Source organism: Numenius arquata, chromosome Z (genome assembly GCF_964106895.1).
Source record: "Numenius arquata chromosome Z, bNumArq3.hap1.1, whole genome shotgun sequence".
NCBI lineage: Eukaryota > Metazoa > Chordata > Aves > Charadriiformes > Scolopacidae > Numenius > Numenius arquata.
The window spans coordinates 84,167,403-84,187,838 of record NC_133616.1 but is presented as its reverse complement, the minus strand read 5'-3'; the positions used below and the strand labels follow the sequence as shown (position 1 = coordinate 84,187,838).

The following is a 20,436-nucleotide window of genomic DNA, read 5'->3' as shown; positions in this document are numbered from 1 at the left end:
TTTGTAATTCATTCATTAGCAAGGATATTTCACCAGGGTGCCAACGCGGTCTTACATTCCGGGTTCTGTTAGAACTAGAGAGGGGAGGTGATTTTTACCTCTCAGACATGCTGATAATAAAATGCTACATAGAGTTCTGGCTTCCACACTTGAAAAAGGATTGCGGGAGAATTTCACTGGATCAGAAAAGTTACAAAAAAGTCATTTGAGGGCTGCAGGAGATGCGTTCCAAGGAAATGTATAGGGAGCTGGAGGTGTTTAGCATATCAAAAGGAAGATCAAGAAAAGATATGATTATGGTATATGAGTACCTTCGCTAGAAGAAAATACGGGGCACTAAAGGCTTTTTCAACCAAGTAAAGAAAGGCATGAAAAGAACCAAAGGCCAGATATATTCAAATTAAAAATAAATCAGAAATGTATTTCTAACAGTTTGGGCGATTAACACACTGAGCACAGTTTCAGACAAGTGGTGAAATCCCCTTGAACCTTCCCATCTTCCTTCCTGGGAGCCGTGCCCTGGTTCTGCAGCTTCTTCTCTGCGGTTCTCTGGCCCATCAGCTTCAGGCACTTGGGTGGGTTTTCTCCCTCCTGATCTCTTGGGGCATGAAAATCGCAGATTCGCCCCATGCCTGGTGATGTTCCCATGGGGCGCTGATTTTGGGGGGACGTGCCTCTTCCCAGGGTCAGCCAGCTCTGCCGGTGCTGGCAGAATGTGGGCACTGGAGGGACCATACGCAAAATATTCAAACTGCCGTAAAATGTGATTTATAGCCATGTTTGAAAATCTGTCTATGGAATGAATGGCTATTTTCGCCATAATTTTTCATGCTGACCCCTTCACACGTGGAGAACTTCTTCTTTCAGCAGCAGCATGTGAATAGTAATTCCATAAGAAACTGAATTGTCCAAAATGACTGTTATCTCCTACTTTCAGTGTGACAGCCGCTGGTCACACGCAACTTACGGCCTTCTCAAAAAGTCTCTGGGTTTTCATGGTCCTCAGTTTGAGAAGGCAAGACAGAAATTTCTACCACCGCAATATGCTCATTCTGCACCACTTTCTGGTAACATTCGGGTTCACCTTCATTCTCAAAGCATCTTTGTTCTCCATGGAAACAGTTGTAGGTGACAAATGTCTGTTCAGAGAACATCTTAAGTGATGTAAAACTCAGCATTGCTGAGGCTTTAAACCTTGGAAATCTTGTATGTACTCTCAGTAAAATGTAAAGGGGTGTCGTCAACCTGAGCTTTCCAAAGCTATTTATCTTTAGAAATATTTTGTTAAGCTCAGGGCTTGTAAGGAAATGTAATCCAAAAAAAAAAGGAGTTTTGTGGGTTTCCTAACATCTGTGAAGGTTATTCCGGGGTAGGGTCAGCGCTCAGGTAATGCCTTAAACAACCCAGGCTTCCTTCAAGCGCAGGGGTGGCACTCCTGAATGGAATAATCCCAGGTTTTCATCAAATTACCCAGGAACCCTTCACAGGATGTTTTCCCTGTAAAATAGTTAAGTCTTTCACTGGAAAAAGCTTCCAGATCGGTCCCGACCCTTTGTCTGATTTTAGGAAATAACGAGCTGGTGAGGGGCTGGTCGTGGAGATCTCTCTGAGACGTATTTCCCAGGGAATCTCTTCCCCATGTGGTGCTACTGGGAATATTTCACGGCTGTAGGAATGGTGCGCGGGTAAAATCGAATTGTCAGTTGCTTCTTTCAGCCTCCATAAAAGTCAGCGTGGACTGCTAATGTTGCAAAAGTGCTGTAAGTTCAAGAACTGGAGAACTCAGAGCTTGTAGCTCTGATGTAAACCCTGTAATTTTGCAGTCATTGCCATTTTCTGATGCATGTAGGGTTTGTTTTGTTCCAGTGGAGGTAGCTTTTGTTGCCCATTTTTGAGTGAGGGGTGGATTATTTCTGCATTACTTGTATAACAGTAACTTTCTGATTGTTTTACTGAATTTGAGAGAGTTTACAGTGGTTCTTTTGGTGACTGTTGGTTAAAATCACAATGTGGTTGCAGGGACATATTTTTGAGGGTATCTGTTTTAAACTATGTGAGAATATTTAACAACAGGGGCATCTTAAACTAGTCCAGCATTGAATGGCTGATTACAATATTTGTTATCTTAAGGAGAGCTTTATACTCCTCACTGCAGCCCAAATAAAAATTTAACAGCCTATATACATGTACAAAACTTATATTGACCATCAGCCTGCACTGATGCTGAGGCAACGGCTTTAGTCCTTCCGTGCTGTTAATTTCATTTCTTGGTCCTTCCCATCCAAAGAGTTGAAAATAAGGTTGAAAAGAGGTGCACGTTAAGCTCAGAAATGCTATGTCAGTCCAAAATGTTTTTCGTTGTAAAATAATTGAACTTTGTTACTGTATGAGCTTCGCAGTGGTTTAATTTTGGCAGCTGCACAACAGACAGTAAACGTTTCATAAAAAAAAAAAAAAATTACAAGAAAAATTTCCTGTAGCAAATCTAATCTGCCTGTGATAGCAGAGCGCCCATTTTATGAGGCCGCATTTATTCTCATAATTGGCTATTTCCTGTCCTTAAATGCCTATTTATTCATGTCTGCCACCTTTTTCTCAGTTTATTGGCCCTGCGGTCACCACATTATCTTTCTCTTCAAAATCAATTGACATTTTATGAAAAGAGTTTGCTAGATGTTTAGTTTAGTGAGAGTGGCACATAGAACATGTGCTTGTCACATTAAATAATCGCTGTTAAAAGTAGAGTATTCAGTGGCTTAACTATATATAGAATACATTCATTTACTTGTTTCAATGTTGTTATTGTTTTTATTTAGAGCAATGAATTGGCAAAACACTGCTGGGGGATGCGATAAGTGAAAGTATTCCAAATAGTGCTTTTTCACAGAAATTCCTGTGCAGGACATGAGACTTATCACAGGCGTTGAATTTCCAGGCACGCTCAGAGTCGCAGTCTAGGAAAGTCGAAACTTGTGCTTTGCACAAATTAGAGCATTAAAAATTCTAAGCAGACTAATTACTAACCCTAAGGTATTCTTGTTTTAATTAAAAGCTCATGTCCGGCTCTTTGTTAGCAGTGATGCTGTTTCCCTTCTGTGCTCTAATTTTTATTTTTGAGCTGTTTCTGCCGCCTGGCGCATTCGGAGCCGTTCTCCGTGAGGTGGGTGCAGCCAGGCTGGACGGGCTCCAGCCGTTACCGGCATTCCCTGCTCGTTACAACGCCAAACACCTCATTTCACAGCAGGCTGGGGCATCAGATTTGATCCTGGGTGCCCGGGTGCAAGTTTGACCCCCAGCTCACTGCGGGAGAGGAGCCTCCCGGGTGGTGCTCAAGGTGTGTTTTGCTCTTAACTCCGTCACAATTAAGTCCACGCAGACTTACTGTTTTTTAAGAGAGGATTTTTCCTGTTGTTAGATGAATGGTATCAAAAACGTTCACATCAAAACTTACTTAGATTTTGTGTATATAAAAGAGGTGTAATTAAAACGGACGTTTTGAATCTGAAGCTGAATTTTTAAAGTTCTCTTTGACTTGGGTTCGAGTGAGACATACTAGCTAACTTGGTTTCTAGTGTCTGTATGTTCTTTTTAGTACTTATTATTCACAAGCATAACAGGTTGTAGCCTTTTAAAAAATATAGTCAAGGAAGCATCATGGGTTGAAGCTGCAGAGAAGTCCTTCCAGAAGCTGGGAAGGAATTTTTACTGATTTGGGCATTTTTTTGTCCCATGGAATGCAAGTAAGCGGAGGTGAGGAAAGCCCCAGCTTGACGAGAATGTCTGTTTGCAGGTGCCAGGTGGACCTGTCAAGCCTGAGCAAGGAGCACACCCACAAGCTGGAGATGCCGCTGGAGGAGGGAGAGGGGTGTCTGGTGCTGCTGGTCACCCTCACCGCCTCGGCTGCCGTCACCATCTCCGACCTCTCCGTCACCTCCCTGGAGGACCAGAAGGAGCGGGAGGAGATACTCAAGAGATATGTATGGAGTTCTTCTCTCTTACCCTTTGCTCACAAAATGTTTGCTTTTGTGTAGGGGGAAAAAATCTAAATATATCCCTTATATCCTTATATCCTCAGCCAATGACAGTCATTTAAACTAGTTACTACTGTTATCGTGGCTGGTACGGGTAACATCACATAGGCTACAAACCATCTTTATACAATAAGGTATTTCTTGAATAGCAATTCAGCTATTTGATATGATCATGTGCCATCAAGAAATTAATTTTCACTAATCATAAAATAACTGAGGGGTCACTCAGTACATTTTCCAGAGCGTGTTTATGCCAGGTGGTTTGAGGTGCAAATAGTTCTTGGCTTTTTTTTGGAGCATCTACTAAAGGGCAAGAAAACTTACTTTTTTGTCTGCGCATTAGGGGCTGGGGCAGTATTTTGTATCCTCAAAATAATTGTTTTAAACAATATTTCCACTTCAAAATATTCAGAGGCAAATTATTTTCATTTCCCAGCATCCTCACATTACACAGAATCTTTGCAGTTTTATCAAAGCAACAGAGAGGGGAGCTCTTACTCCAGCATTTGCTAATACCTAAATCACTAAAAGTAACTGTATCACTACACACGGAGAAAGAAGGGGGAAAAAAAAAAAAAGGGGGGAAAAAAAAAGCTATTTCCACTTAAAATTACAAAGCTTTTATTGTACAATGCTGCCAGGTGTTTAGAAAGGCTTCTCTAGACACTCAGCCATTAAACCAAGCTCTGACTAACAAAGAGCTGCTTAATTTTATTTTTTTTTTTTTTTCCCAGATTTTAAAATATTCCTATTCCATGACTGACATCCTTTCAATAACTGAATTTAATAAAGATGTACCTTATCAGGCTGTGCAGATAACATGAAGTGCTAGTACTAATGCTGTACAATATTCTTCAAACAGATTAGCAGGATGTGCGCTTCAGCAAATTTATTCTGGCTATCTCCACGGAATCAGCTGTCTGCTAATGCTTGTACAACTCATACACCAATAGCGTTATCATAAACACAGTTTAATAGAGGTGACTTAGTGAGGCTAAACATAATATTGCTAAACCAACTGAGAGCTAAGGTATTGTGCACCGTCTCTGAGAAATAATTACAATTAAGAGAGTCGCTGCACATTTTGGGATCCGCCAAGGCGGTCTGTGGATGTCAGGATGGATCTTTATAAATATAATAAATTTGTGATGGGTCTGTTTGTGAGGTGTGACATACTTCTTGCTACCAAGTGCAGCAATGGATTATTGTGTGTGGTGATATGGCAGTCAAGTGATACTGATGGGTTTGATAATTTAGTGGCACCATAGAAACGCGTTTTGCCTGTGTATTATTAACCAGTTTTCCTAAATTCTCAATTTTTTGTCCCCAGTGTAGAGCATAATTGTGTCATGTTAAGACTGATCTATTTATTTCCTTTTCTTACATATTTGTGGATATGTGTCTTTTCTTGTATTTACATTCCTGTATGCATTTGAAAACATTTATATTTTTGGAAGATGTTCTGATTGTGGAGGCATGAGTTTCTCATTATGTTTTTTGAAAATTGTAGCATCGATGTATAAAATTTTTGATAAATTTTACTGTTTTTATTAAAATGACCGGTGGACAGCCGAAGAAAGAAATGACAAGGATTATTGAAATTCAAGTAGTTTATTTTCACCGGTGTTTGATTTGCCTTTGGTATTCATATCTCTGCTGCAGAACCAATACAAAGAAAGAATACGCAATTAGCAAGATGTACTGTTCCCCACCGAGAGGCTGGATTTTGGGGGTTTCTATTTTTCATCCCCTTAAAGAAAACCAGCTCCCATCTGAGAAATGTATTTTGCACCCTTTCTGCAGCCAAAAACAGTTAATGAGCTGACCTTGCCATCAGATCAAATAGCCTTGGAAAATGACTCTATTACTGTCATTTAACCATTTGTAGCTGAACATCAGAGCCTTACAAATTAAACAGGCATTACTGTTTGAACCATTATTTTACCACAATTGTCTGAAAAGATTAATTCCTTTTGGGGTGAGGAGGGGGGCGCATTAATGGGTACGGACCAAGAGAGATTGTATGACCTTTTCAGAACGGGTGTGCTGAACCCGCGGTCCCCCTTGTCACAGTTTAAAAACCAGAGGAGCTAGTTTAGAGAAGAAGTTGTTAGCATTCCATTTTTATTATGACATTTCACAGTCATCCGATTTAATGTCCCTTGACCAGATTGTCCACCGTGAGACGATGGGCTTGAAATGTTATTTAGAGCATTGATAAAAGGTGAGCAGTTCTAAGATGACAGCGAGTCATAAGGCTGGTGGTGTGACATTAATTTTCTCCATAACAGAGATGGAATAAGACGTCATGGTGACAAGCTGTCAATCAGGGCTGGCCCCTCAGTGTATCTCCATGCCATAGGATGGGGTATTGCTTCTCCCATAATAGAGCTGAACTGAGATGCTCTCCCTGACAGCTGCTGCAGCCATACAGAAAATATATTATACAGCCTTTCATTAAAAAAATAAAGAGGACTCATCTCCAGAGCATTTCAATCTTTCCCCATCTATTGAGGGCTGAAAAGATTCTCAGCAAATCATGGATTCCTCTGCTATGGAAATTTCAGGCTTCAGAAACCATGTGGGTTTTGAGGCCTTCAACAATAATCATAAATAAGAAGACAGAATACCATCTGATAAATCATTACTTAAAGTTATGTATTTAAAGTAATGTATTAAAGCCATTTGCTCCTCCCGGAGCCTCTGCCGCGGCGTTGTATACGTTTCCAGCAGCCCCCACCGCCGCAGCCGGGGGTTAATGAATCCCAGCCAGCCGACTTGCTGCAACTGAAAGTTCAAAAATAATGGTTCTGCCGCACGCTCACAGAGGTGGGAAAGTATAATAGAGCATCGGTGCCTTTTTGATGAAATTTGGAGAAAGGGGACCGCAGGGCGTTGCGGGAAGGGGGAGCCGTCCCTTGGCTCGCTCTGCCTTTGTTTTCTGTCTGAGGCTTGGTGTTTGTTTCCGTCGGTGGGAAACTTGGGTAAAACGTGGAGAGGTTTCTGTAAATCCTTCCACTCTCATCCTGGTGTTGGAGCAGAGTGATCTCCGTGCTGGTACCAGTTCTGATAAGAGGCTTCCAAACCTTGAGGAAGGGACGGCGCCGAGGTGTGTCTGAGCCATAACAGCGCTACCTGTGACGAGTGTGCGCTGATGGAAGTTGACCATCGGCCGCATTTCTGGTGATTCCTATATTAAAAAATGGTAAAAATGCCTTAACCACTATCCTGTGATAACACGCACACACGTGTTCACATGTATGTAGCGTGTGGGGCTCCACAACAGATCCCTCATTTCAGCGTACCAAGGTCAGACCCCCCCTGTGAACAGCCCAGGGTCAGCTGGGGCTCGAGAAATTAATACCAGAGTGTGATTTAACTGTTAGAATTGTCTTATTAATAAAAAGACAGGGATGCGTATTATACGTCCAGGGTGTTAATGGATAGGTTACCTATGCATAAACATGCCGTAGCTTTTGCAAGCTGACATTTAATATTGCATTTAAGCAGCACCTGTGGTTTTCAGATCAGGGATGTTATTTATTCCGGTTTTCCATAACAGTCGATTTTGCCTTCATAATAAATGAAAGAATTGTTGACTTGGTGTTTTACCGGATGTTTGCGTTTTCTAGAAATCTGGGCATTATCATAAACAGTGGAAAAGGTTTCACCGGCCCTACATTATAATTTTAGAAAAGGCCAAAGGCATTAAATGTATTAGTCCACAATTTAAAATACTTCAAAACAAAGGTACGTGCTAGTACTTACGAACAAGACCTTGCAAAAGCATCCAAAAATTAGGCCACGTATATGTATAATTTAAAGTGGATTTGGAAATCTAATTTTAGTCTCCTCTTTTGGGGTTTCTCCCCTCGGTTATCCAAACACTGAATGATAATGCCAGATTTGTTATTAATTGATTGCAGATTCACAGTTGCATTCAGTGTTCTATCATTTGAAATGCTGCAACTTTTAAATTATATTCAAAGCTAGAGCTCGAGTATTTTGGCGTGTCCCACCTGCCCGGTGCAATACTCCCGGTTTGTTACTTCTAGTTATTAGAAAAAAGAGCAGCAACAGAATGCACCTTGCAAGCAGCTTTGTAAAACTATGTTGGATGAATAAATGCAAGTGTTAGTCTATTCTTTAATTTTTTTCTTCCACTTTTTAATATATGTAGATGTTGCAGAAATTTATGTTAAAAAATATTTATAGTAAGAGCTTTTTGCCATGAAACTGGAACCATATTTTAATTCATTTTTTTATCTTTTTGCATGTGATTATTATAAATGTTATTACGTTGTTATAATCCTCTTTTGATGGTTTTTGCTCATGTTATTTGCAAGCCATATGCAAGCTTATATATGCATAGATGCTATAGGCAAGCTCGTGTGTAATGGTCAACTACAAAAAAAACCCCAATATTGACCCTTTGACACTGTTTAAAATGGTATTGGAGCCATCAAGGGGAAAATGTGAACACAGATCTCAGAAGAGCATTCAGGATGAGGAAGTGTTTGTATTAATTTTGTTAATACACTGCTACCTTTTAAAATTTCAATGCACGGTTATTCATGTACTATTAGGGGATTAATTCACTATTATATTTAATCATTCATCTTCTAATTTTTACTTTGCGTTTCTCATTGGTAAGTTAAAGTTGCAGAGAAACACTGACAACTGTACGTTCTTCAGAAAGGAGTATTTAAAAGTATGACTACGTTTGACAGAATCACACTTATATCTGGGGTAGGGAGGAGACTGTTAATACTGCTTTCGATTTGTCTTTTTTTGCAGTCCAGAATTACTTCTCTTTTTTATTTTTTATTTTTTTTTTTTTAGAGTCTGATGGCGATGTTTCATAACATGAAGGATGTGGGATTTCTTCAGGTGAAGGTCATCAGGGCAGAAGCGTTGATGGCAGCTGATGTCACAGGCAAGGATTCATTTAGTTTCTGTGACAGTAAATACCGTAGAAAGACTGGGCCTTTTCAGAAGTGGGGAAAAAAATAATGTCTAAAACAGGAGTTTATCTAAACATTATTGTCGGTTTGCACAGTCTCACCTTCTGCTTATTAAGGAAAAAATCTGCAGAGGAACAAACAGAACTTTTGTAAGAAGGCAGCAAGTCATTCTGATGCAGAGCCCTACGTAGGTTATTTCTCAGAAGGGTGAAATGTACATTTTTCTCCATCAGAGGTCCTGGGAAAAAAATGCACAGAAAAGACTTCTTTTGGTAGGAGATAAAAAGATAATAAAATTATCCGAATTAGAGCTGAATCGCAGAGGACAAGGCAAATAAAAGGTGCTAGACTTATATACTACTTTAAACTTCTTTCCAAAAGAAGTGCTCGATATCTGTCAGTTATTTAGCAAGGCTGCTGCTGATTTCAGGCGTTTCAAATAAATGCAGTTTCCTGTAACTACTGCTTATCTCTTTAAGAGGGGAAATAAGAAAAAAAAATTGTATATTCTATTTTATGTGATACAAGCTGAACGGGTAATTTAACCTTTTGCTATTCAAAATGAAGACAAAGTATTTCAGCCATTCTGACCATTTTTCTCCAGAAGTGTCCCAAGTTATATCCCATAAGTAAAATCGCCTTCATGTTGCTCAAATTGAATGGAGCAAAATGAGCTGCTTCTGTGTCAGAAAATAGCCATCTTGGCTTTAAAAAGATAAAAAAAAAAAAGGAAACTATATTAGTCTAGCTGGCTTAACTGCAATTTGGATATAAATGTTCTGTTGTAGGGGCAGATGTGGATATATAACAACATACTTACTTTTTAATAATTTTTTGTAAATTAGCATGAGTACCAGTATTTATGTGGGCTTTTTTCCTCAGACAAGGTAACAGAGCAAACATTTTATTGCTGAAACTGATCATCGAGTTTGTGGCACACAAAATAAGAGATTCTTCTATTTTCAGGGAGGTTGGAGAAATGCTGCTAAAGATTCCTCACTCTGCTTTGACCTTATAATCCAATGTGGTCTGAACAGAGAGAGAGAGATTAAGTTATTCAGGGGCAAATGGGATAATTCAGTCCCTGACCTCGTTCAATCTTCGACTTTTTCCAGATCAACATGTCATTTGTGCTGGTTGAACAAATTTTTTTTGGGAAATACGTTTGATTCAATTAAAGATGTACAGAGCTACCAAAAATTTTCAGACATTGCATTTAGAACGACAGTCTGGAAGAAGGGGAAGAACACTCACTACCTTCTCATGTCCCACATATTTTGTTCATTAGCAAGAAAAAGCATTTATAGGACAGATACGTTTTGTGGAATGGCTGTGCATTCCAGGCATTACAGAAATCATTGTATATTTTGGACAAAAATACCTGGTGTCTTGAAAAGAGGGGTTTTATTAAGTGCTGTAGTAATTTATAGCTACTTTTAGTCACTTGTGGGTACGTACAGACCATTCATTTCAGATTAAACTTTGAATAGTAATATATAGAAATAACTCACAGTGGATATCTGGTGATTGTCAATAAATCATGGTTGCCAAAAACTGTGTAAAACTTGACCCCCCACCTTTATTCAGCCGAGGAAGGGTTATTAGTCAGTGAGGAGAGCGCTGTCATCAGGGGTGTAACTTACACGACCGAGGATTGCTTGTGCCAGTAAAAGCTAGGGACTAGTTTGCTCTTCTTGCTGTGTTGTTTTTTCAGAGTTAATCTTTTGCCCTCCTCCGAGCCCGAGACACCTGTATCGTACCTGTGTGATTTGCTGTTTCCTGTCGGCTGAGCGTATCCCATTTCACTTTCAGGAGTCTTTCCATGTGCAGCAATAAATCAAAATTTATTAGTTTGGGCTGAATGGATTTTAAAAATCCTTAATATTCCATCATTAGGCATAAGCATAGACGGAAAAAGATTTCTGTAATCTTTTAAGTAGTCATCAATCTTACTGCAGTTGCAAGGATTTTTTTTTTCCCTTTCAAAATGTGAAATTTTTCTTTTGTTACCATACATTCATTGAGCAGCATTGTAATACTGTATTAACTCTGTGTGAATAAAGAGCAATTGAGACTCCCGTTGAATGAATGAGTAAAAAGCACAAATTACTTTTTAATGAAACCCTCAATTCTTCTCCTCTCCACAGAAAGCCCATGGCCCCGTTCAGCTGAATGCTGCTACAGTAGGTCACTTCAGTTAAGCCCCTAATAAACTGTTGATAGTCGAGGGCAGGTCTTTCTCCAGTCTCAATAGCCTAGTGTTGGACAGTACACTTCAAATCGTTAAGGTTAGTTAAAAAAAAAGGGAGATTAAGGGTGGTGGTTGAACGAGACGCCGGAGTAGGCTGAAATTTCGGTCAAGCTGTGAGCAAGGGAGCGAGTCGGGAAACAGGGCTCTGCTCGAACATGCCATGGCTGGGTTTGAAAAATACCCCAGAAAAGAACAAAGTGAGACCTCCTCACTCAGAACCCGCTTGCAAGGAAGTCTAGGAAAGGCAGAGCTGCTGAGGGGGTCGGGAGGTTCCCCACCGGTGCCTGAAAGCTCACCTCGGTTTCAGTGGGAGCTGAAGAACAGGGCGTCTTCCAGGAGCAGAGCCTTTGCCGGAACTGCTGCGTCTATGAGGATGTCTCCCCCAGAAAAACAGCGTCTTTCCATGGTCAAACCACAGTGTTAGGGCTTCCACCAATGCAAAATTATGTTCTGTTTGATGGAAACCGTGGCCATAGCAAATACGGCTTCCTGGAAAATACTTACCTTTTAACACGTGTTTTTCAAACTATAACCTAACGAATGGAAAGACACTGAGCATGGTGCTTACTTTTTCCTTCTCTTCTCCAGAAGAAAGTTTCACTTAAACCTCCCATTGTGTTTTTAGCTGTTCAGTGCAAGGCTGTTTCCTCCCTAAATCCTAAGTTCCCCTTCCCCCACGTCTTTGCTCACTCGTGGTTGCCCTGGAAGACCTTCTCGAGGGTTTGGCTCTTGGGGAGCCCTGGCATGGCAACACATGTGCCCACAGGTCCTCTTACAGGAAGAAATACCTGGAAAACATAAGATATGATGGACTCATCGTGTCAGTTCGCTTCTGAAATTAATATATATTGTGTTCACCAAACCCATATGAGTTTTGGAAGGCACGGGACCCTCAACCATGGCCAGTTTAGGCCATGGTCAGGTACAAGTATCCCTCCTGGAGCAAAGCTAGGTGTAGGTGTAGCCATGGTGGAGGAAGGCTGCAGGCTTCACAGGCGGATGCTTTCCTCCTTTTCCTGGTACCACAAAATAAAGTCGAACACCTCTGCTTTATTATTAACGGGAAGGGAGCAGGGTGTGCCACAGGCCTGATCGACTTCAGCCAAAGTCCTGTTACTATTTTGAGGAATAATAAGAGTGAGCAACTCCGATTCATTAGCAGAGCAAAATCCAAGCTCAGTGTGATGGGCCCGCCTGGAAAACAGTGTGTTTTGCTGTCTTTGGACTTTAATTAAGACGTGTTCAATCCCAGCCCCCCCGGCCCCCCTCTCCCCCTGCCCCCACCCCGCTCGCCGTGTCACAGACCGGCGATCAGACGCTTTCAGATGGTCCAGCCCATGACTTTGACCTTCTGCGCCGTCCGGCGTTCCCTGGGGAACCGTTCAGCTCATGAGGTCTGATTTCACACTTCCAGGATGCCTCGGCTCTCGTAACAATGACAGGGAGACAAAGCCCTTTAGAGCCGGCCGCATGGGGACTTGTTTAAATTGGAAACTAGAGAGGAGTCAAGGAACAAGGTTACAGGCTACAGAATAGTGCTTTTAATAAAGAGCTCACAGCTCTGGTTCAGCTCAAAGAGGGCTACCTCTGTACAATTAATTGAGACATTTATCTGGAGCATCTTAGGCCTCCACTTTCTCACAGAATTATGTGATAAATATCAGCTAAGAGGCAAATGAGATGTGCATGAAATGAATTTTTAACACTTTGATTACTGTGTCTCCAGTCTTCATTAGAAGTAAATTTATTTGTATTTCTGACCTCATTATTCATCAATTTTCTGTGGGGTTTTTTTGGGTACCGAGATTTCAGAACCTGGTATATCAGACAGATTTTACTAGAGAGCTTGGTGATATTTAGGTTTACAGTCAAAACCTTTTTAGGATCCTCCTCCTCTGAAGAATAGAAACTAAGCATAGAAAATGAGGCAAAAGATAATTTATTTTTTTTTTCTCTCTAGTTGTATGTCTGGAATTCAGCCTTTCTTCTAAGAAAATTCCATGTTAAAATTTTGATTAAAGCACTTGAAAGTAGGATGAAGATACCAAGGTGGCTAAATGTGCGGAATGTAAATGAGTTTTCTAAAATCTATTCTACTAAAATGTCCTAATACGTGTGCAAAAATAGTCTTTGAAATTGTTCTTCTAATGCTGGGGAATGTCAGAGTGATGTACACAAACGTTAAATTCACAAAGGTATGGAAGCCCATGCATGTAAAATTGAAGGAATAAATTCAGAGGCCCTTTGGAAATACGGTTCCAAAAGTAATTTGCTCTGTCAATTAGCGCAACCAGATTTCAATATACACTTGAATTATCTTCACAAAGTACGGAAATCTACTAGATGGGCAGTTCTCTGCAACAGATAAAATCTCACCTGGTCCTGTCTGTGTCGGTTGCCTGAAGACATCAGTCCAATGTCTTGTACTGCAAAACTACTTTTTTTAAAGAAGGTAGCAGGTCTAGGATACTAAAGGGTAAAAGTAGGATTTTAAATAGATTTTTGGTTAACTGTAGCATTTAGAATTAAATATACGGTGAAAGAAGGACTTGTGATAATTAACTTTTTTTCTTCCTCTGTAAATATTGTGTGGGAATGAGTTTAACACAATTGTGGCGCTGCACCGGCTCGCCTGGTCAGGTATGTCATAATTCCCCTCCGCTGCAACACAGCAGCACTGCCAGAGAGGAATTACCGTTTCCATTTTAAGGACGGAAGAACTAAGAAAGGCTAACGGACTCGGCGAAGGCCGACAGAGCAAGTCCTTCTCAAAGCTGGCATTCGTCCTGGGTCCTGTCCTTAATCCATTCGACAAGGCGGCTTCTCCGGCTATTGAGCCCTCCCTCCTCCTGGCCAAAGGTCAGGCTGGATGCTCGGTGGCAAGCAGCTGGCGGGCAGGGAGCCTGGAACAACACCGGTGACATTAGCGTCTGCGTGAGTGGCACTGCCCCCCCAGAGCCATGGACTGGCGGTCTTGTCTTCCCCCTCCCCTCCCCACCCTCCCCCTCCAAAAAAAAAAAAAAAAGGCATTTTGGGGGCTGTGGGGACTTAGGTCCGTAAGGGACAGGCATGGCCAGCGGTAGGGGAGAGCCCTAATAGCCTATGAAATATTCAAACAATATTTCAGCTCTCATAACTACATTAAACTTGGTTGAACTTTGCAAAGTGGTTGTCTGGGAACTTGACTTTTAAAAAAAGGAGAAATTGAATTGAAATCTATTTTTTTAATTTTTCGACTATCCAGAACATTTTTAGTAGTCCTTGCGAGTCCAGTTCAGTTTGGATAATCTAATTTTAACAATGCAAAAAATTCACGTAATAGTTCAGAATAAAGTTAGGGATCTGCTTACAATCAGTTCATGGTCTAGCCAGTGCTGGAGTTGACTTTCTGTCAGTTGGTGAAACTTTACAGACTGACCAGGGGCAGGCAGATGTTAAATGCCAATCCCTATTTACCTGCCACGTGGTTCCTTTTGCTGAGAAAACTGTTGGAGAAAGCAAGCTAGGAAATTATTTGTCCCTGGACATCTACTGAAGCAGGGCATGCTTTCTATAACCACGGTAGAGTATCTCCTCAGGGCTCACGGGGAGGTGGCCCCATGCTGTCCCATCTCCCTTGAGAGTTAATCCTTGAGAAGTGAAGTTTTCCAGGCCACAGGTAGGTCTGTCATCTGCTTCTTGGCTCCACCTGCTCTGAAGAGCAATGGCATCAATGGGAGCTCCTTGTAAGAGCCTGTGGCAGCTCTGATTAATAAGGATAGAGTCGTTCTATGACGACTGATGGTCTTCCTGATTTTTTTTCTTTCCAACAAGCTGGATTTTCAGGGATTGAAAACAGAAAAGCACAATGTTTATGACTGCACACAGGTGTTTTTTCCCTGTCTAAAACACGGAGTCATCTTAACTGCATAAAATATGGGTGTCTCCAGATGTTTGTTTACTAAAGTCTCCTTTTTTACAGTTTTAACCAAATAATATGCAGATGGCATGCAGTTTTCTAGATACAAATGCATGCATTTCGTAGAGCTTTATAATGAAAGGACATCACAGTTTAACTTGTACAAAAAGTGGCAAGCGAGAAATGTAAATTTAAGCTTTGACAGCTTTTCATCAAGGAAGACTCCTATTTCTGTACAAGCAGAGCTAGAAAGTGAGCACAAAAGTGTAATTAAGTTGAATTAAAGTTCCTGTTTGGAAGAGTTACAGTGCTTGGAAATTAATTTTTGCTGGGAAAACAATCTACTAAGAATCAAGAAAGGTTATGGGACAACTTCCCTGTAAGGGTCCATTGAAGGACATACCTGTTTAACTTGCCCAGGAATATGAATTATGCTGTATTGCAGTTTGACAGCTCCAGTGTTGAGGTAAAGTTCATATTTATACAAACAGAAGATAGTTGTGTCAATCTCTTGTGAAAAAGCAGTAATTTTGGAGTTGAATTTGAAATGCAGCCCAATGTTTTGTTATTTGGGCTGCTCACTAGACTGGGCAGAGTCCAGCTCGCCTCTAGCCTGGAAGATGGGCTACAGTGGCCTGTGTCTGAGACTGGTCCACCAGCCCTAGGACATCAGTTCACACGGGTTCACAAGCCACACAGCATCTCTGGTGCTTCCTGATGATTTCCGGCATAATGAGCCAGCTCGTCAGCAAATGTGGAAGTCCTGTGGTCTTGGGACTGATGGAAAGGGCCTTTCCCAAACTTCTCCGAGTGAAAACCACAGCAAAACTCTTAGGCTTTGTGGTGCTGTAGCTACTTGAGGAGAAGATTTAGAAGCTAAAATTGTGTGGGTGTTGAGTTTTTGTTGGTTTGATTTTCTAAATGTTTTGAGAAGTAATTAAAAATTGTCACTATTTCAGTCTCTTTTGTATGATGAAGAAGTGTATTTTGCATACTTGCAGGAGAAAAAGGTTGTTCCAGTGGGCAGCCTTCTGAGCTCCAGATAATGAATCTGAGCTCCAAACTGACAGTGTCTCTTTTGTGAGGGACTTCCCGGGCTGGGGGGGACTTTGGGTGTTGAAGGAAATAACATGTAGGACCTCTCCAGTTCCTGGTCAGCCCCTCTTGCAGCTCAACCATGAGTTGGGCTGGTCTGAGCTGATGGGTGGAGGGTTCATCCAGGAGCATGTGGTGGTTCCGAGAAGCTAGGTGCCAATTAAAAGACTAATGTTTTAATTCATGTGAGGGACACCGTGCTGATTAAAGTAAAATACTTAGATCTAAGTAAAGTAATTGCAGTTTGTGCTGTGGTCTCACTGACTGTGTGTAGATTAAATGCAACACAGCGCAGCACAAACAAGGATATCTGTCGAACTGGATGCAGTGTGTGGAATGATGAATAAAATGGGAAAATTCAGTTGCAATTAATTTTTCTTTTTTTTCAGTGGGATCTTACCTTGCAAAGTATAATTCCTTCTAGGGGACGTTCTCAGATAGTCCCAGTGTGTAAAGGGTAAAGGGGAAAAAACGGTGAGGGAGATCCATCCAAAGAGAAGCTGTTAAGCTGTTTTCCCTTTCTCTTCCAGATTGTTATTTGTATTTTATAAGTTAGGACTTTATTGATGTCATTTCAGGAGCCTGTAGGACTGTACGAGTAGCATCCAAAAAGCATGAGATGTTAGAGCAACAGAATGGATTAATGAGATTTGTTTTACCTCTTACCGAGGTTGACTGCAGCTCTGATTTCAGTCAGTGGGAAGGTTTATTTCCCTGGTTTTACTGCCTGTCTCATGAATTCCTTCAAACAGTGCTGGGTACAATAGTGATTAGTCCCACTGAGGTCGTGGAATTACTCAAGATCGTTAAGTGGTGGGTTCTTGTGGTGCTGGAAGCATGTTAATACGCAGGTGGTGGTTGTCTTACCCTTGCACAGCACTGAGCACACCTTCAGGGCTGTATTCAGAAGAAGTTTGTGGATGTCCTCCTGATCGACAGGGTGAAGTACCTCTGAAGTCACTGGGACAGTAGCTGGGATCCTACCAAGGGCAGGGAGCAGGGAACTGGTTGGAAGATCCTCAGTAGACAGAGGGATTTGGGTAGAATTTGTTGACATATGACAGATGATGCACAGTGATATGTGACAGTCATGATTTGGCATACGGGTGGTGACAGCATAACTTAGGATGGTGCAATTGAGCCCCGGCAGCACAGGTCTCATCAAAGGGTATTTACGTGTACTTCTAGAACTGCTAGGTGGGCAGCGCGTACTCTTCTGAACATGTGTGGTTCTTTTTTATAAAAATGAGGAAGACCATTTATCTATCTCTTGTTTGAAGTTGCCAGTTGGATTCACTGGACAGAAGTTGTCTGAAGCTGCCTTCAAGAAGTTCAAATTTTGCATTGTTTTCTTTGTGGTTGCTTTACAACCTGCAGGAGCTGCTGAATTGTGTCATAAGTTGGGAATGCTTTAAAGCTTGTCTCCAAGAAGTAAGCAATTATCCTATTGGCAGCTGCCTGTTTGCAGTGTGATCCCTGCTACAACAGTTGGAGAATGCAGGTTTGTTTGTGGATCTGGAGGGGGCGAAATAGAAAACAATAAATTAAACCTTAAAACATTTCTCAATTTTTAGAAAGTGGCCATGGAAGAATCCCCCTTTTCCCTCCCTCCAGACCACTGCACGGTCACTTCTATTTGAAAATATTTCTCCTGTGGGAACTTTTCCTTGAAGATTTTATGCCAAATCCTGACGTCTCCGGCAATTCCAGAATCAATTGGCTCTATGTGTTGTGCTTGAGGGAGGGGTTTTGAATAATATAGCGATGTTGTAAGTTCCTGGATTTCCTTGGTCCTCCTAGAGACCAAGGAGACCTAAGAACACCTTCTTTAATATCTTAGTGCTCTCTTAAGGCTTTCATGTGGAACAGTCCCATTATTGTGAACACTCTTGCAGTGCAGCAGGTTGCCATGGCCATCAGAGAGAGTTAAGATTGCAGATACTCTTTCCAATGACGAGAACTTGAAAAATGACCAGTGGATATGAGTTTCACCGAGAACTGGTGCGTTCCTCGGGCTTTGTCTTTCTGGATTGTGTCTGCTTGTTTGGGTTGGTATCCAAACAACCATTTGTTGAGCACCAGCTTGGTTGTGAGCGATGGAGCATATGGAAGAAGTGCCCATTGGTGATGGCGAAGGGCTTTGCATATGGGAACTTCAAGGCCTCCTCGTGTGGTAAAAACAGTATTCCTTAGCAGAGGTGTTCATAGCTGGGAAACTCCTACTCATCAACCATGATGCTTGGGCCTTCCCTTGGACTGCTTCGCAATAGTTCCTTTACTTGGATTTGGTCTCAGACTGTATTCAAGTTATGGGGGAAGGAGACATCAAAAGTTGAGTGTGAGAGGTTTTTTTTCACTTCTGAAAACCATTTGGTTTGATTGAGGACCTCTGTGATTGATGTTACAAATTATTTAGCTTTCTAAAGTGAATTGATATCCTTATAAACCTATGAGGAGAGTCACTGAAAAAGTGCATGTCAACAGATGCGGAAAATAAATGAACACAGTAAATACCTTCTCCTTGTTTACAGAAGATGGCCTTTAGACACCGCAGTGCATTTTGGTCTCAAAATTGGAAAGTCATGGGTTCAATGGATGGACCACTCGGTGGATAAGGAACTGGCTGAATGGCCGCACTCAAAGGGTTGTGGTCAACAGCTCAATGTCCAAGTGGCAGCCAGTGACGAGTGGAGTTCCTCAGGGGTCGGTACTGGGACCAGTGCTGTTCAACAGCTTTGTCAGAGACATGGACAGTGGGATTGAGTGCACCCTCAGCAAGTTTGCCGACGACACCAAGCTCGGTGGCGCAGTCGACACGCTGGAGGGAAGGGATGCCATTCAGAGGGACCAGGACAGGCTTGAGAGATGGGCTCATGCAAATTGCATGAAGTTCAACCAGGCCAAGTGCAGGGTCCTGCACCTGGGACGTGGCAATCCCAGGCACAAATACAGGTTGGGTGGAGAATGGCTGGAGAGCAGCCCTGAGGAGAAGGACTTGGGGGTGTTGGTGGATGAGAAGTTCAACACGAGCCGGCAATGTGCACTGGCAGCCCAGAAAGCCAACCGCATCCTGGGCTGCATCAAGAGAAGTGTGGCCAGCAGGTCGCAGGAGGTGATTCTACCCCTCTACTCTGCGCTCGTGAGACCCCACCTGGAATACTGTGTCCAGCTTTGGAGTCCTCAACACAGGAAGGACATGGACCTGTTGGAACGGGTCCAGCGGAGGGCCACGAAGATGATCAGAGGGCTGGAGCACCTCCCCTAGGAAGACAGGCTGAGAGAGCTGGGGTTGTTCAGCCTGGAGAAGAGAAGGCTCGGGGGAGACGTCATAGCAGCCTTCCAATACCTGAAGGGAGCCTACAGGAGAGCCGGAGAGGGACTCTTTGTCAGGAAATGTAGTGACAGGACAAGGGGTAATGGTTTTAAATTGGAAGAGGGGAGATTTAGATTAGATATTAGGAGGAAATTCTTTGCTGTGAGGGTGGTGAGAGCCTGGCCCAGGTTGCCCAGAGAAGCTGTGGCTGCCCCATCCCTGGAAGTGTTTAAGGCCAGGCTGGATGGGGCTTGGAGCAACCTGCTCTAGTGGAGGTGTCCCTGCCCATGGCAGGGGGGGTTGGAACTCGATGATCTTTAAGGTCCCTTCCAACTGTAACCATTCTATGATTCTATGATTTTCCTGTGTCTCTATATGATTAATTAGCACAAATTACATTGTACCAACCATCATATGCAAATACGATTGAAGATACTTTAAAAAAGGAGATAAAGTAATATCACCTCCCTTGCCTGCTGTGTCAGTTCTGACTTGTTATTTTAACTATCTTCTGGGTGTTTCTTTCTCAAAAACAGAAATCCAAATAACTTAAATAAATACAAATTGTTTAAGTTTCCTACCAAATTTTAGGCTTCTGAAGTAGGAGAATATTGAGATGTGTGATACATCCATCTCTGCTGACCAATGAATTAATCATTTTTCAAACTTAATGGAAAAGATTCAATGATACATTGTTTTCTAGAAAAGGTAAACATCAACTCTAACTGTAATTCACAACGTGTTTAAAACAATTATTCTTTATCATTAAAGTTAATAATATGCACATTAACCCCGATGTAGTCTGGATCAATACTGCAGTTTGGGAGATGTGACCCCTGGACAGCTTTGTCTAAATATTGATTTCATTGTCATTTGTATAAGGT

The 20,436-nt window shown here is 41.8% G+C and overlaps 1 protein-coding gene across 1 annotated transcript in view; it reads left to right on the top strand.

The window, feature by feature from the left end:
• MCTP1 (multiple C2 and transmembrane domain containing 1) overlaps nucleotides 1–20,436 on the top strand; it is a 284,874-nt gene that overhangs the window by 160,918 nt on the left and 103,520 nt on the right. The window contains exons 9-10 of the mRNA XM_074166917.1: nucleotides 3,791–3,977; nucleotides 8,874–8,967. Coding sequence (XP_074023018.1) covers nucleotides 3,791–3,977; nucleotides 8,874–8,967 — 281 coding nt within the window. The remainder of the gene's footprint in view (nucleotides 1–3,790; nucleotides 3,978–8,873; nucleotides 8,968–20,436) is intronic.